An 18711-nucleotide genomic window follows, 5' to 3' on the forward strand; every position below is an offset into this window, starting at 1 on the left:
AATAACATGTTGCTGATACTTTAACATATGAAACTGGCAGTTTAAAGCCCTAATGGAAAAGGTTGCAGAAGTGTAAACCTTCTTACCCCATCTATCCAGTGCCCTGGAGTCTCTATCAGAAGGGGTAGGATTTTTAGTAGTAGAGGCCTTAATGCCCTTGGGCCCCTGTGAAATAGTCTCTGGATCTGCAATAGGATAAAAAGGAACTTGTGGGACTCAGGGACCCTGTAGTATTTGTCAAGTTTCCTGGGAGCAGGAGGCAGGGAATCAGGGGCCAAACTAGATTCCGAGAAAGCATCATCAACAATGTCTAGTACAGGAGGAATAGCTAAAGGCCTATGCTGAGGTAGGAGAAGGAAATCCCTAAGCCTCTTTTTTGAATCAGAAAAATCCTGGCTTTCCCAGTGGAAATGCTCCCTTAGAGTATGTAAGGTTTCCCCAAAAGAAAATTCCTCAGGAGGGGAAACAGAGGGAATGGAGTCCTCTGCATCAGAATCTTCATAAGTAGATAAGAGCAAATCCAGATCATCAGAAGAATCAGAAAAAAACAGAATCCTGATCAGAAGATACATAATCAACTTCAGTCCTAGGCCTCTTGGGGGGGGGGGGGTGGCTACCCCTGATTAGAGTTATTAGATCTTCAGCCATTCTTATCATTTGTTTTTTAGGCATAGAGGCCTGAGCATGTGGCCTGGGCATCGTTTTTTAGGCATGGATCGAGATTTAGGCCTAAGTAAAGAAGGAGGTGTCAGTTTAATATGCAAGTCCATAGGCCTGAATACACCCTCAGAAGCCGGTGCCTGCACAGCGGCTCCGGACCCATCCTAGGTAGAGACATCCATGGGTTCCATAGTTGAAGCATCTCGCGGCATACCGGACTCCAATTGGGTCTCAGTAGAGGCCTGTGAAACAAAAGTAGCAGGTATAAGGAGCTGAGAAAGCACTTCACTGAGTACCGGCGAACTGGCGACTGACTTAGGAGAAGTGTTGTTGGCAGTTTTGGACCTCGGCGGCCTGTCTCTGTCTTTATCTTTGCATTTTTTTGGAATCCCGGTAGTCGGATGGCTAACTGATGCCATTTTTGGATAATTAAACCGAGAACCAAAATATTTAGAGGCGAAAATATACCGAGGACGGATAATGCATTGATTAAATAAAGCACAAAACCGACAGCAAGGTATGTCGTGGTCAGGGCCTAGGCAAGGAATACAGTATGAATGAAAATGTTTATGAGGTATTTGCTTTCCACAAGTAATGCAATTATTAACTTTTACTGACATAGGTAAGGAGCAAGAAAAAGTTTCCCCAACGGGGTACTTAGCTTTAGTTCAAGACTTCGGTTCTGAAACTCGAAAACGAAAATTTCAGAAGTCGGCCGACCGGCACTTGCAAACTGCTTCTGCTTCACATGGCAAGAAAGACTGATGTAATGGTGTCGGCTGCATGTTTTATTTCCCTGACGACCTGACGTCATGGAAGAAGGGACAGTAACCGACGCAGGACCCAAGACTTTGCTAATCAGGCCGACTGAGGGCTACCTGCAAGCAAATAACCCAAATGTAATGACTGCAATAGTGAAACACGAAGAACATGTAAGGGTTACAGATATTAAGATATGTACAGTACTGGGTTATGTTGTTAACGATACCTTGGCATAAATCAGTGCAATACTGGATAAAAGATTTTAAAAAGATATCAAAGAGCAAGAAAAGCTGAAACACAATGTGAGATATTGTAACTTGTTATGGGTCTTGTGTTGCTGGCTGTGTGTACTTTGGTTTAAGTATTAAATTGTGACTCTGACTCTAAAGACTGGTCTGTGGGACTTTGTAAACTGTAAAATGCTATTTACTTTTATTGTAATACGGTGTATACAGCTTTAATAATACACTCATATTTGTGTGCAGTAGGCATGAATTCCTTAAACACAAGTAACACGTGAATAAATCAGAATATGACAATTGATAAACTGTACTTATGTAAAAGTAACTCAAAAGTAATGTTACTTTAGTTAGTAACTAGTAATAGTAATATATTACTTTTTAAAAAAGTAATAAGTAATAGTAATATATTACTTTCACTTAAAAGTAACTAGTAATAGTAACTTATTACTTTTATAAGTAACTAGCACAACACTGCAGATTCCTGGGCTATAGTGGTCTCAGAAGGAAAAGTGCCAGATGACTCAGGAAAAGCAAACTGATAATGTGCAGGTGGCATAAGTGCTTCAGAAAGGTAGACATCCATGATTTGTCACTCACCTCCTTTGTTGATTTATTTTCTTTTCTTTGGCTGACGAAGGAAGCCTGTTTCTGAAAAATTAGACGACAAAATCACTTATGACAAATTTCGCAGAAATGTATTTAGTGGAAAATTTTTGAGGGAGTTGAGACTATTCCTTGCAGTTTTTGGAGAAAAGACAGATACATCTGACATGAACTTATGTTGTACTCCTCACCCAGGCAAAAAACAGAACAGGTATGTGTGTCCTTATAAAGAATTTCCCTACCACAGGAATATTTGCCCTTTCTGACAGACATGACCTTAATTTCAAAAGAAGGGGAACTGCTATTGTCTGGGTAATAACGGAATCAGCACAATGATCCTGGGGGATTCCTTCTGAATCTTCAAAAGTACACTGGATATCAGTGGAAAGGATGGAGAAGCATACAGAAACATCCCTGTCCAAGGTAAAGAAAATATAAAGCATTTCTCTTCAAGGCCTTCTTGCATTGATAGAGCAAAATTTTGGGCAAAAAGGTCTACTTGAGGAACTCCGTACAGATGGACCAAGTCTTGGACACCCTGATCTAGTTTCCATTTGTGAGAGCCACCCTTTGTCCTGCTCAGTTTGTCTGCCACACAATTCACAAAAACAGAATCCATAAAGCCTGTTTAGTAACATTGCACTGTAAAGCTGTATCTCATGCTAACATGGCTAGTCTGCAAAGGGGGTAAGATCTGATCTCCACTTGCTAGTTTATGTACCACATCACTATGGACTTGGACACAACATTTGAAGTGTTGTCCACAACAACTTGAAGTGGTCCTGTGGACCAAAGGTAAATCAGAGAGATGGGTGCCTTGATTAGTACATGCATCTCTTTTACATTTATATGCTTATGTCTGTCTTTGTTCTCTCAGGTACCTTACATTTTATCCCCCTTGACACTGCTCCCCAAACAAAGTCTGAGGCATCTATGGTGACTGACTGTTTTGGAGCAGGAGGGGAGAAGGGAGACCTGGATTCATGCATATTTGATGCCTCCGCCAAGTGTTTGCTCTTCTGGAGTTTGAAAAGATAATGGATAATGGTGCTTGGACCAAAGTGACTTCAGATATCATTATATCTTTCTAATGTGGACTCTTGACTTAAGTATCATGAGAATCATACATGCCATAAAACACTGAATCCCAAGGCATTCCCTTGCAGTGATCAACATTTAAATGGGAAAACCCCTGGAAAAGATCTAAATATAGATCTAGTTTTTTTTCTGTGGAAGAAAAGCTCTTTTTACTGAGGTGTCTAGTCCCAAGGGACACAATCCTGTGTGATGGAGTCAAAAAAGACTTTTGAAAGTTCTCTTGGAATCCCAGTATGCATAGGAGATCTTACACCCATCCTGTCACTTTGAAAAAACTTAGTGATTCTCCGTATCAGCTTACACCCTCATTACATTTCTTGATAACCTTTGCAGCAGAGGGGCCCTAAACTAAATCTCTATGTAAAGGTGAATTTAAAATCTCATTTTTACATCCTCTTGGAGGTTTTGAGAATGTAGTAGGACAAATCTCAACACAGTACCAGTGGCAATCTATTTATTATTTATTTATTTTATTTAAATTTGTTGACCAGGAGTGTCCGACTGGACGTAGGTCCATTTTCAGCGGAGGCCCGGGGATTAAAGCTCCACAGTTAAAATAAACAGACAGTAGTTACATTGGATTACAATTGGCAATTATCCTGGATGTAATAGATACAGGGTCATAAACACATTTTAAACAATGACCTGAGGAAAAAAAAATCACACAAAGCATATTTTTTTCAGAAAAGGAAGGAACCATTGATAACACATTCCTCATACTTTCACAATGTCAGAATAAGCATTAACATATGAGCCTGACAATTCAAAAGTCCAAAAATTAAAGTTACGGAACCATATGCCGTTTCCTCAGATTTATAATTTATTTTACCATCCTTGTCAGAAGGGAAAGATTAGAGTAAAAAATGCTTGGATTGACTAAAGCTATAGCTGCTAGGACTAGGTCAGATATGGGATGAGTGTATATAAACTGAAAAGACTGAGTAACTTTGTGCAGCAGGCTGGCTATTAAGAAAACCACAGGCTGTGTGTGCATGTGTGTGTGTGTGTGTGTGTGTGTGTGTGTGTGTGTGTGTGTGGGGGGGGGGGTTCTTGGAATTCCAGTTTTAGTATTTCATAGTATTTTCTGAGGGTCTGAGAAACCTCTGTGTTTTCCCACTGAAAACATTGGCACATTTGGAAATAGTCTCAGAGAAAGAGAATCATTGACAGGGTGATACAGGTAAGATGCTCTCCTTTGAATCAGAATTCTGAGAAGAAAAAAAATGTATGTGCCCCATCACATTCCTCTCCAGATTCAATTTCGTGAATCTCTTCAGGGAAAGAGTAATCGCTTTTCTCTTACCAGAAACTACCTTATAAGAAAGATCAGTGGCCTGTGCGAGACCTGAGCCAGACATAATAAACTACTTGTGTCCGATGAGACTAGAGCAGGAGAAGATAAATGTTTAGTTTTCTGCTTCTTTTAGAAAGGAGAATTAAGGTAAACAGGATTTTAATGGCAGTAACAGCTTCCCCAGGGATGGGCACAAAACGCTGCTTAAGCAGGGGCACCTTCACTGCCCCTTCTCCCACAGCTGACAAAAGTGTCTCTCCCTTGCCAGTCTGAAAAAGATGGAGGATGTTAAGAACAATGTGAATCAAAAGAATCAGTGGGATTTGAAGATATAATGGGAGGGGATAAAAGGCAAAAGTGGCAAATATGGAATACAAGTTAAGAGCAGGAAAGGTATATTTCATTCTCAGAGATACTTTAACATTAGAGTTAGTAAATGCAATTTGGTATGGAAATTAAAATCCAGGTGATGCTGCTATTGAGGATGTACTTGCATTTTGAGGCAGTGTCTAAATTTGATCTAGGAGGAAATGGACTTAATAGCTGCTGAGGCAGGTTCCCATATAGGGAGCCATAATTAGGAAGCAATGATGGGTGTCTTGCAAGTTATTAAGAGGTATAAGTATAATGGAGAAGGAGGGTGAGTAGGTGACATTCTTTCAGTAATATAATTGTGTTGCTTTATAAAGTAATGAAGAAAGTATACCCTGTTCATGACTGAGGGGGTGTCTTACTGTTTTTAGGTTCATAGGTTCATAGGTTCATACTAGGCTATCTGCCCTAGGGCATTTATAAGCCTAGCCAAAGTGTGTATGGCTTTCGCCACCCATATTAAATGAATTTTGCTATGCCCTTTTTCAAGGTTAGTATACTGTGCATCTGTCTAACACTGACACAGAAGTGATACCCGGGGTAAACCTACGATCTCCCATCCACTCATCAAGATTCCTCTTGAAGAGAGTCAATGAGGGACTCTGCCTAACCTGGACTGGGATTTTATTCCAGAGTGAAGGGAGCCTCTGGGTTATGAATCTGTCCCTCCAGCATGTCTTATTTATTTCAGTGCTGAGGTTCAAGTCCCTCGAGCGTGTAGCTCGATGGGATTTGGATTTTTGGAGGTGCAGCATGTCCATTAATTCCGGGTTGGACATGGCTTTATACGTCAGGCACAGATCGCCTCTGAGCAGGTGGTATGCCACTGAGTAGAGCTGGAGTTTCTTTAACCGGGCAGCATACGGCATCTGTTTGAGCCCCTTGATCCTCTTGGTGAGGTACTTTTGGGGTCTTTCCAGTTGCTGCAGGTGTCTGGTAAGGTACATCCCAAAAGGGGCATTGTACTCAATTATGGGCCTGATGAGGGATGAGTAAAGAGGCACGATGACCTCCCCTGATCTAGATGTCAATCCCTTCATGATTAGGTGGGCTATATAAAATGTTTTTCTAACCACTTTGGCCACGTGGTTGTCAAATGAGAGATTGCTATCAACTTGGGTCCCCAGGTCCCTAATTACTTCTTCTGTACTTAATGGATTACCACCTATGTGGTAATTTGTGGGCACTTTGTTTTTGCCAAAGGGGATGGCTATACACTTTTTGGCGTTTAGCTTGAGGCCATGGCTCTGGCACCAGTTGTCTGTTTCTATGAGGCCCTTTTTGAGGATGCTTGTGTCGGCTGGAGAGTCTATTATGGCGCCCAGTTTGCAATCATCTGCGAACTTGGTCAGCCACAGTCCTTCCATGTTGGCCTGTACCTCCGAGAAATATATACCGAACAAGAGAGGTCCCAGGACTGAGCCTTGTGGGACGCCACTTGTAACTGGTTTGGAGTCTGACATGGCTCCAGCTATTCTAACCATGTGGGTTCTGTCCTTGAGCCAGTTTGCAACCCATCTAGTGACATAGGGGTTTATATTTAAGCTGGTGAGCTTATCTATAATGCCCAAGTGGGGTATTGTATCAAAGGCTTTTGCGAGGTCCAGGTAGGCTGTGTGGACCACCTTCCCCTTGTCAATGGCCTTGGTGACTGTTTCAAAGAAATCGACCAGGTTCAAGAGGCAGGATCTGCCCTTAACAAAGCTGAACTGGGTAGGATCCAGTGTCTGCAGGTCCCCAATATCTTTATTTATAAGGTCCATGATGATCCTTTCCATAGCTTTGCAGACCAAGCTAGTGAGACTTATAGATAGTTTCCAGGATCCGTTGAGGCACCACCTTTGTGGAGAGGGACCACTGTTGCTGTACGCCACTCTTTGGGTACATATCCTATAGTAAGGCTGAGATTGAACAGTAGTTTTAGGTTTGGGTTTAGCTCTTCTTGGAGTTCATGTAGGACGCAGCCTGGGACACCGTCTGGTCCCATTGATGCTGTGTTTCTTGCTTTGGAGAGGGCAGCTCTTACCTGAGCATCTGAGATGTCAGGGGGGCAGCACTCTGCTGGGATAGATATTAGCCCTTTTGATGGGGAGGGGGGGGGAGTTTGCGCTGAACCTGTCAGCTAGGATGTTGGCAATGTCTGTGGGTTCAGTGTATTTTTTGTCATTTTGGACTAATTCTGAGCATATCTGGGAATTCCCACCCAGGTTCCTAACATAACTAAAGAAAGCCTTGTGATTATCCTTAGTGTCCTGTGCAATTTTTCTCTCGAAGCTGGTCTTAGATGATTTTATGAGTGCCCGTAGTTTTTTGCTAATACTGATCAGAGATGCCTTCCCTTTTTGGGATTTTGCTCTATCATGTAGTAGCTTCCTTCTTCTATTGTATAGTTTGTTTATGGCTGGGGTCCACCAGACAGGACATCTGCCTTTGGAGGATTGGGTCTTGGTTTTATTTGGGATTGCAAGATCCATGCATTCCTGAAGGTGTTCATAGAATGCGTTTATAAAGGATTTTGCAGTCTGGGCCGTATTATCCACAGGCCCGGGGGCTTTGAAGGATTCCACCTTGGATTTGAGGAGTGTGAAATTTGCTTTAGAGAAGTTTTTCACTGTGGTTTTCTGGGCATGGGGTGGGGTCGGGATGTGAATATCCAGTGAGATTAGTTTATGGTCTGATCTTACCAGTGAGGGATACACTTCTGGTCTGGAGCATAGAGTCCCCATGTTGGTGATGATCAGGTCCAGTATGTTTTCCCCTCTTGTGGGAGTGGTAACAAGTTGTTCCATAGCATTTGAGTTTATAAATTCTAGGAACCTTTGGGCTAGGGTGTTGGAGCTAGAGTAATGCTCCCAGTCTATGGTTGGGTAGTTGAAGTCACCCAATATAATGGTGTTTGGAGAGACCTTCATATTTTCCAGTGTTCTCAGGAAGGCCGAGTGGGGTTCCTGGGTTTGGGAGGGTGGTCTGTAGCGGGCTATAAACTGGAAGGCAGTTTTACCCACTGTTAGTTGCACATGGATAGTCTCTGATGCTTCGTGCTGTGCCACCAACCTGGAGGTGTGGGTATCTTTGACGAATAATGATACTTATGATATTGATATTTTGACACTGGTACTTTTTTTAATATTTCCCAAGACTGGTTTCTACAAGTCTTTTCACACACTCAGATAGTCTCTTTATGTAACTTTTATAATGCTACAAGTACTGGCAGAATATTTAATCTAAGGGTGTTTTATACATGATCCAATGACCTGTTTATAAAACTGAATGAGAATTTAAACCTTTTAAAGACATGCATCTATATACAACAATTGAAAAGACAAAAGCAGCCACTGGTTTTGGGACTGTCCCTCTGAAAATCATTAATATTTCCCGAGGTTGTGAAGATGAGGGAGTTCATAAGAATAACACATCACTGTCGCTCTACTATGGGCACGGATGGCATTCAGCCCATTTCCTTACTGTCTGCATGGAGATAATGATGTTTTCAAACTAAGGCTTTTGAAATAAAACGTAAGCTACTTTGTATACTCCCCTCATGGATCAATAAATTGAAAATTCTCTAAAATGCACCAAACATGTCTAAAATCCTATGACTTCTGGGGGCCTAGCAGCCCGCAGTCCCTTGATCTAATTTTTTTCTTCTAGTAAATTTTTAACAATTTTTCTAGGACAGTGCTTATCCTGAATGGCAACTCCCAAAGGCAGGGTGTTTGTATTCACTGACTGCATGATATCCCTGCATGCGGCCATCTTCTCCAGGTATGTTTAGCCGTTATCCTGCCCTTTATGCATATTATATAGGCAATGAGCACCTGATGCAGAAGAGGATGAGGAACTGATGGTGCACATCATATCTGAAGTTCTATGGCTCCTAACAAGAGTCACCCAGCAGATACAAGTGTAGGCTAGTGTGTGTGTGTGTGTGTGTGTGTGTGTGTGTGTGTGTGTGTGTGTGTGTGTGTGTGTGTGTGTGTGTGTGTGTGTGTGTGTGTGTGTGTGTGTGTGTGTGTGTGTGTGTGTGTGTGTGTGTGTGTGTGTGTGTGTGTGTGTGTGTGTGTGTGTGTGTGTGTGTGTGTGTGTGTGTGTGTGTGTGTGTGTGTGTGTGTGTGTGTGTGTGTGTGTGTGTGTGTGTGTGTGTGTGTGTGTGTGTGTGTGTGTGTGTGTGTGTGTGTGTGTGTGTGTGTGTGTGTGTGTGTGTGTGTGTGTGTGTGTGTGTGTGTGTGTGTGTGTGTGTGTGTGTGTGTGTGTGTGTGTGTGTGTGTGTGTGTGTGTGTGTGTGTGTGTGTGTGTGTGTGTGTTTGTGTGTGTGTGTGTGTGTGTGTGTGTGTGTGTGTGTGTGTCTGTGTGTGTGTGTGTCTGTGTGTGTGTGTGTGTGTGTGTGTGTGTGTGTGTGTGTGTGTGTGTGTGTGTGTGTGTGTGTGTGTGTGTGTCTGTGTGTCTGTGTGTGTGTGTGTGTGTGTGTGTGTGTGTGTGTCTGTGTGTGTGTGTGTGTGTGGGGGGGGGGAGTAACAAATGCTGTGGTTAGATCAAAGGAGGATAATGAACAGTTTCCAGCTTATGGGAAGAGCAGCGCGCCCATGAATCACTGCACATGTAGCTATGTTAAAATCACTTTTATACTGTTTGTGTGAGTCATAAGGACAGTGAGTATGTATTCAAAGAGAACAAACCTGCACGTGCAATGGCTGTGTTATACACCTGTACATCATGCTTCTCCCCCAGTATTAGTTTGTGCCTGTGCCTCTAAATTAAACACACGGCAAGATGGAAACTCTATATCATCTCCACAAAAGTGGCTTCTGATCACACGATAATGTCAGTAAAAGAATGCCAGAGTGGATAAGCATTATGTAGCCCTGACTCCCAGAGGAGACACAGATGGGGCATGTGAGAACAGTCATAGTATACTATTAGAACTATTAATAAATAAAAGACAGAGAGGCACAAAACAATAAGATGATTTAAGAAAATGTGCACATAATAACCAGAGAGGAACTCATAATATTGGAATACTTACTGCTTCACAGAAGACATGAATTACTAATTGCACACATGTTCAGCACAGTCTTTATAATATAAATATATGTTGAGCTGTAACCCTGAAAGAGGTTAGTTTAAATGCAGAAAGCCCACTTGCATACTGTGTGACCCTGAGCAAATCACTTAATTTCCTTGTGTTTTCACATCATCCTAGATAAAGAATCTGCATATATAGTTGGCCATACCAGATTATCAAAACAAAAATATGTAATTATTCATACTTAATTTTCTTTGTTTCACATCCATATTATGAACTAACAATATGACACATATTTGTTGGCAAACCTTTGATGTAAAAAATAGTATCTGAATTTCCTTTACATATGGAGCAGTTTGAAACAGGAACTAAGGCAGACTATTCCCATTTTCAAAACTGTACAGTTCATGTTTGTTCATTTAATGGCATTTACTGTGCTGAAACTACTAGAAAAACAATACAGCTGAGCTCTTCACAGGAGAAAACAAAAAAAGATCTATTCAGCTTCCACAAATATTAATAAAGCTATGAAAGAAGTGTAAGCTCTGTTATAGTGTTGTGTGAATGACAAGATGACAGTGAATGGATGACAAGGTGACAAAGTGACTGAAAAATGCAGTGTCGGCACATATCTCCCTTTTTTGATTGAATCTCTGAATAGCATAAGCAGTACAATTTTAATATCAGAGTTTTACATAATTCTGCTCTTCCTCTCACTTGTGTATTTTTTTAATTTCTAGGTTACCATATTTATCAGGCTGCAAACTTCATTCATTTCACAGCACATCAAAGTGTATTGCTTACAAAGCAGTTTTTACAAAATACATATATATACATATATATATATATAAAACATGCACTGTTCAGCAGAAAGTGTACAACACTAACATTTGTTTTAGTTGTCTGTTCTAAACTTAAAAAACTAGTGATAGCATTTGGCTAATTGATAAAAGTAATTTCATGATATTTCAATTAAATGTTGCACTTTCATGCTACTGGAAACTGCTTTGGAAGCTTCTATATCAAAGCCTGCTGAAAACACTTCTGCATTCAAACACACTAAAACCAAAGAAAGCACATATTTGCAATAGCCAGTCCATGCTTGCATGATGATATGAAAATTACAGTGAGACACTGGTGGAGGGAGGGGAAGATTTCACTGATGCAAGCAGCATTAGTTCAGACAAAGACCAAAACATTGCAAACAAAGGTTAGTTTTCAAAGGGTAGAGGGGATTACTTAAGGCAGAGAAAGAAGAAAAAAGAACCTGAAATTTACATTTTACAGAATGAAGCCGGGAAGGGCTAACAGGAGGGTGTGGTGGTCTATGAGGAGTAAAAATGTGACCCAATGACCAGCGGCTAGATTGAGGCGTCCCCTGAGAATGGAGTAAGGAAAAAAAAAAACAGGTGAATAATTTTTTTTCTTTTTTTTTTTTTGAGACAGACTCTCCCCTAGGAAAAGCAGGAATGCATACAGAGAAGCACAAGACTGTATTCAATATTTAGTGCTCCAGATTCTTGGGAATTTTCACATGTCAGATACATTGATGCAGCATTTATCTTAAGAGCTACAGACAATAACATAATTCCATGCATCTGTCACCTGTGTTGGATACCTGTGCAGTGGATACCAAATGCGAGCCTTGTTAAACAAGAATACAAAGCAGAGTTCACAAATTCTTGGACATTACTTTCATAAACAAATGGCAATAAATTTCTAACCAGGCAAACACACATCTGTGAAAGCAAATTGGATTGTGACCCTCGGGTTCACCAAATGAGACAATGACATTTTGGGGGGGAGGGAGGAAGGTGGTGGTACAGAAATGAGCAGCACATTTTTTAAAATGTGGAGAGCATACAGCTGAGTCTTTGTGATTTCAATACATACTTTACAATTAACAGGATATTTCCAAGCAGTTCAGGATGAGGCAATACACAAGGCCTATGAATTCCCAGAGGTTCTTTCAGAAGTGACATCCTCTGACATGATGCCAAATTTTATTGTGTATTCCTTTGATTATTTATTTGTAATTGCTCTGACTGGGAAGTCACACCAAAGAAAAGTTCATCTGAAGTTCATAACTGGAACACAGAAAGACTGCGTGACTTGTTCAAAGTTGCCACATATGCAAGTGTACAAACACCCAGACAGTAATATAACCCTTTCTGGTTATCCTGACTTAAGTATCAGCTAAAACGAATGCAGTTGTATACAATAATTTCCCTGACTGCAGGTTAATCAGTTAAAATGAGCAAAAGCAATGGATAAAACAAATATATAAAATATTAATTTACAACAAGTACTTCATCTTTATCTAGACTGTGTCAGATAATCATCTGTGCTATCAATAATACATATATTGTTACTGTGCCATCTGTCTTTCATTAAATGATTCATTTTCCAGATCCATCCATCCAGAATCCCTTTTTCCCATTTTTGCAGATGGGGTCAGGATGTCACTTCAAAAATGACAATAAATCTTCTCTAAATATTTTGAGCTGTTTGCATACATGCTTTTCAGTTACTAAGAAATCTCCATGAGGTAATGCTTCATTTCTTTTCCCCCCAAATCTATGTCAATGATCATTTAATTTTAGGGTTTTTATATAATCCCATGACACTTGAAATTAGTAAACACACTGTGATTTCAAAATGGAGGTAATACTGTTTTCCTCTGAAAGGTCAAACTGCAGTTGAACTCTATATAAATATCCACATTTTTCTTGTATGCACTGTTTAATTGTATTAGGCATAAATTCTCTTATTTATTATCCCATGTAACAATTTTGAGCATCTCCTGTAAAAAGAAATCATATTTTCATGAGCTACATAATTAACAGGGCAAAAACATATGATCATTTGATTTCTAAGAACAAAATAACTTGTACAGTAATAGACCCCCTTATGAAGACAGTATATGGCCATGGAGGTGGGTGAATTTATTCTTGGCATCTCCCTGTTATCTGGAGAAGGTCAGGGTTCCATTTATATACATCAGAAGCTTGGCGCTAGAATAAAGTAACAATCAGAAAGTGCTCCAAAAATAAGGGTGGAAGATATAGAAAACTATGATTACAGTGCCGATTATTTGAAAGGCATCTGTTTGCAGAACCAGAGTGCAGCACTTGACTATGGTTCTTTTTTATGTGGGTTGTGTGTTTGAAATTGGAATGTTTTTTGTAATTTATGGGTACAGAAAAACCTTTTCTATTTTTTGTTAAACACACCACCTAAAATCTAAAAGCACATAACAAAATTTATAACTTTGAAATTCTTAACGTAAACACGTATCCAAAAAAAAATCCTTAAAATACAAAAAGAGAGACCAATGTCCAAATACACAGCAAAGGGCAGGAAGGAAGCATGATGCGGATGGCAAAAATTCTGAAAGAAAATACATATTGACATAGTTGTATCAGGCAAAGATAAGCTTATTTCTTAAAGAATGCATGTCAGGAAATGTGCTTACCCTGAATTTATATGGTTGACAGTTGACAGCTATAGAGATGTATTGCAGCTTACTCAAATTAAGTGATCTGGTATTCTTGGACTGTAAACATATTGCACATGCATTCTTCAAAAGTGAAGACTAAATCCTAATGTCTTGATACTAACTACAGAGTAGTTTCACCTAAATGCATCCCTTTCTCTTCCCTTCACTAGTTACATGAGGAATTTTAATAGCATTACATTAAGTTGATCCTTTTCCCGTAAGTGGATGTACGTGCATGTTCAAGACTTTTGCGTTTGCAAGTGTGTGTGTGTGTGCGTGTGTGCGTGTGTGTGTGTGTGTGTGTGTGTGTGTGTGTGTGTGTGTGTGTGTGTGTGCGTGTGTGTGTGTGTGTGTGTGTGTGTGTGTGTGTGTGTGTGTGTGTGTGTGTGTGTGTGTGTGTGTGTGTGTGTCTGCGTGCGTGGGTGTGGGTGTGAGTGTGTGTGTGTGTGTGTGTGTGTGTGTGTGTGTGTGTGTGTGTGTGTGTGTGTGTGTGTGTGTGTGTGTGTGTGTGTGTGTGTGTGTGTGTGTGTGTGTGTGTGTGTGTGTGTGTGTGTGTGTGTGTGTGTGTGTGTGTGTGTGTGTGTGTGTGTGTGTGTGTGTGTGTGTGTGTGTGTGTGTGTGTGTGTGTGTGTGTGTGTGTGTGTGTGTGTGTGTGTGTGTGTGTGTGTGTGTGTGTGTGTCTGCGTGTGTGGGTGTGAGTGTGTGTGTGTGTGTGTGTTTGTCAATAGAAGCAGTACCTACATCTTGCTGTCCTTACATATGTCTACATACTACATTTCAGACCTTTCATACTTTCCTTTGGGTTTCCATACTGGGGTTTACAGCATCTTTCTCATCAAAACAAAAAGAATATGAACGACTCAGGGTAAAAACAAGGTGCATAAAACAGATGCGTAAAATAAAATAAAATGCACCACGTTAACACACAAACATATGTTTATTCAAACCAAAAATAGAAAAAATAAAAATGGTTAGCTCTTTCACAACTACACTAGTTGCTTCATCAGATACAGTAGTTTAACATAATAAAGCTTATATAGAAAATGTAATAAAGTCAGCTGACAGTCCAATAGTCACATGTTCCAATGCTAATAAATGTGTAACATTAAATATACGTAAATGTAAATATACATAAAAACATAAATAAATATGCATTAATATACTAATAAATAGTTAAAACATTACTATAAATATAAAAAACTTAGTTAAAATACTTAAAAAATATAATAATATAATAATTCTAGTGCTTCAATGGTCTGGCTTTTAAAAAAGGTTTTAAGGAACTATTGCCATTCAAGCCAGGATATTTCTCAGCATTCAACTTAAGAATCCATTTTTGTTCTATGCTTTCTGTAGTATTTCCTAAGTCACCTCCCCATATATTTGAGAGGGCATGTTGAATAACAAAAAACTTAAAAGTATAAGACGAATCAGTTTTTCTATCATGATTTGCCAGTGCACTTGTTTCTTTACAATTATTTATATCTCTAACATGCTCAAGGATCCTGTCTTTCAGGACCCTATTAGTTTTTCCTACATAATATGCAAAACATTTTTGACAGAAACAAAAATACACAACATTAGCAGTCCTACGATCAGCATGGCTATAACTGGTTATAGTAAATTTACATAGAGGATGAATAAATGTCTTGTTGCTATGAATATATTTACATGCAGTACAACGCTTGCATGGAAAAGTACCAACACATGTAGAAAAATCAAATCTATTAGGTTCTGTTCTATAACATAAATGTTGTTTTAAAGACTTGTTATTCCTGAAAGAAAACAACGGTGTTTCACTGATTATATTAGTCAACTCTGGTACTTCTTGAAGTAAATGCCAATCTCTCTTTATAATCTTCGTATATTCATTAATGTTGCTAGAGTATTGAAAAACTGCTCGAAAGTGATTAGTGTCTGCAGTGTGAGTATTTCTGTCGTCTCTAGCTCTCATGGTTGTACAATAAGGTCTGCATCTGCTATTTCTTAATTTCCATGCTTCAGTGATAGTCTTATCTATCTCTCCTGTCGCATTGCCCCTTTCTAAAAACTCTAACTTCAAATTTGCAAGGGCTGCTTTAGCATCATCGTCCTTATTATGTAGGCGCAGAACTCTAAATACCTGTCCTTTCAGTGTATTTCTAGGAATATGCCTAGGATGCATATTTGTTTTGTGTAATAATGCATTCTTCCTACTAGGTTTTTTTTAAATGGTACTAATAATTTCATTACAATCAGATTTTCTGACTTTAATATTAAGAAAGTCAATTTCTAAATCTGAGCTATTAAAAGTAAATCTTAAAAACTCAGTAGTGCTATGTAAATAATCTATGAAATTATTGAGTTCATTGTTGTTTCCATTCCATAACATAAAAACATCATCAACAAAACGGACGTACCACAACACTTGTGCAAAAAAGGGGTTACTATCAGTAAATATAGAAAGTTGTTCCCAGCACACCAATGCCAAGTTGGCGTAGCTATTTGCACATCCAGTGCCCATAGCTACACCAACCTTTTGCAAATAAAATTCATTCTCAAATACACATACATTGTTTTCTAAAATAATCTCCAAAAGACTACATATTAATTGGATTTTCTTATTGTCACATCTATTCACTGTTAAAAATTCTCTAACTTTATCTATTCCCCATAAATTAGGTATACAAGTAAACAACAATTCTATGTCCAGAAGGCAGAAGTCTTACTTTAAAAACTATGTTTCCGGTTCAAACTAGTGACATTGCTACCATTTATAAAAGACCTAGTACTTTCGTTCCTGTGTTCCCACCAGGGATACAAACGTTCATAGATGTTTGTGAGACTGGCTTTAGGGAATTGGACATGCAGACAACTAAAAACAGGTTTTGCAATTTGTCTAATGATGAATATAGAGCTTTGCAACAACTAAAGAATATGCGTTCTGTAGAAGTTAAACAAGCTGACAAGGGTAGGGGCATTGTATTACTGGACAGAGACCTTTACATTTCTCAAATGAGAAATTTGTTATTGAATACACAAGTATATCAATGTATTAACAGAACGACGGTCAATGGGATTATAGATAGGGTGTCTTTTTTAATTTTTGATCTTTTAATTACTAATTTGATTGATGAATCATTATTTAAATATTTTACTACTGAGAACCCTGTTATACAAAAAATACATGGTCTACCGAAAATGCATAAACATGCTGTTATTCCACCCATGAGACCTATCGTATCCGGAACTGGTTGGTGCACTGAGCCATTGTCCATTTTTGTAGAAGGAACATTACATGTTTTTTTAGATGCATGCTACACTATTCTTCGAGATACTAAGATGTTTTTAGAACGTTTCATAATAGAATAATGACTCTGGGAAAGGGAGATAACTTAATTTTTGTTACCATGGACATAGAATCGTTGTTTACTTGTATACCTAATTTATGGGGAATAGATAAAGTTAGAGAATTTTTAACAGTGAATAGATGTTGTGACAATAAGAAAATCCAATTAATATGTAGTCTTTTGGAGATTATTTTAGAAAACAATGTATGTGTATTTGACAATGAATTTTATTTGCAAAAGGTTGGTGTAGCTATGGGCACTGGATGTGCAAATAACTACGCCAACTTGGCATTGGTGTGATAGGAGCAACTTTCTATATTTACTGATAGTAACCCCTTTTTTGCACAAGTGTTGTGGTACGTCCGTTTTGTTGATGATGTTTTTATGTTATGGAATGGAAACAACAATGAACTCAATAATTTCATAGATTATTTACATAGCACTACTGAGTTTTTAAGATTTACTTTTAATAGCTCAGATTTAGAAATTGACTTTCTTGATGTTAAAGTCAGAAAATCTGAATGTAATGAAATTATTAGTAGCATTTACCAAAAACCTACTAGGAAGAATGCATTATTACACAAAACAAGTATGCATCCTAGGCATATTCCTAGAAATACACTGAAAGGACAGGTATTTAGAGTTCTGCGCCTACATAATAAGGACGATGATGCTAAAGCAGCCCTTGCAAATTTGAAGTTAGAGTTTTTAGACAGGGGCTATGCAACAGGAGAGATAGACAAGACTATCACTGAAGCATGGAAATTAAGAAATAGCAGATGCAGACCTTATTGTACAACCATGACAGCTAGAGAAGACAGAAATACTCACACTGCAGACACTAATCACTTTCGAGCAGTTTTTGAATATTCTAGCAATGTTAATGAATATACGAAGATTATAAAGAGAAAATGGCATTTACTTCAAGAAGTACCAGAGTTGACTAATATAATCAGTGAAACACCGTTGTTTTCTTTCAGGAATAACAAGTCTTTAAAACAACATTTATGTTATAGAACAGAACCTAATAGATTTGATTTTTCTACATGTGTTGTTACTTTTCCATGCAAGCATTGTACTGCATGTAAATATATTCATAGCAACAAGACATTTATTCATCCTCTATGTAAATTTACTATAACCAGTTATAGCTATGCTGATTGTAGGACTGCTAATGTTGTGTATTTTTGTTTCTGTCAAAAATGTTTTGCATACTAATAGGGTCCTGAAAGACAGGATCCTTGAGCATGTTAGAGATATAAATAATTGTAAAGAAACAAGTGCACTGGCAAATCATGTTAGAAAAACTGATTCATCTCATACTTTTAAGTTTTTTGTTATTCAACATGTCCTCTCAAATATACGGGGAGGTAACTTAGAAGATACTACAGAAAGCATAGAACAAAAATGGATTCTTAAGTTGAATGCTGAGAAATATCCTGGCTTGAATGGAAATAGTTCCTTAAAACCTTTTTTAAATGCCAGACCATTGAAGCACTAGAATTATTATATTATTATATTTTTTAAAGTATTTTAACTAAGTCTTTTATATTTATAGTAATGTTTTAACTATTTATTAGTATATTAATGCATATTTCTTTATGTTTTTATGCATATTTACATTTACATATATTTATTGTTACACATTTATTAGCATTGGAACATGTGACTATTGGACTGTCAGCTGACTTTATTGCATTTTCTATATAAGCTTTATTATGTTAAAATACTGTGTCTGATGAAGCAACTAGTGTAGTTGTGAAAGCGCTAACCATTTTTATTTTTTCTATTTTTGGTTTGAATAAATGTATGTTTGTGTGTTAACCTGG

General features: G+C 38.4%; 1 protein-coding gene across 8 annotated transcripts in view; it reads right to left on the reverse strand.

Moving 5' to 3' along the window:
• Positions 1–18711, reverse strand: part of ANKS1B (ankyrin repeat and sterile alpha motif domain containing 1B) — a 6771497-nt gene that overhangs the window by 124432 nt on the left and 6628354 nt on the right. For 2 of the 8 annotated variants that reach the window (XM_044087906.1, XR_006366955.1), the window contains exon 18: positions 11333–11432. The exons of the other annotated variants lie outside the window; for them this stretch is intronic. In XM_044087906.1, coding sequence (XP_043943841.1) covers positions 11333–11432 — 100 coding nt within the window. The remainder of the gene's footprint in view (positions 1–11332; positions 11433–18711) is intronic. 8 annotated transcript variants of the gene reach the window in all.

The sequence above is a fragment of the Protopterus annectens genome, chromosome 11.part0, assembly GCF_019279795.1.
Source record: "Protopterus annectens isolate FY-2018-M chromosome 11.part0, PAN1.0, whole genome shotgun sequence".
NCBI classification, from domain to species: Eukaryota; Metazoa; Chordata; order Ceratodontiformes; family Protopteridae; genus Protopterus; species Protopterus annectens.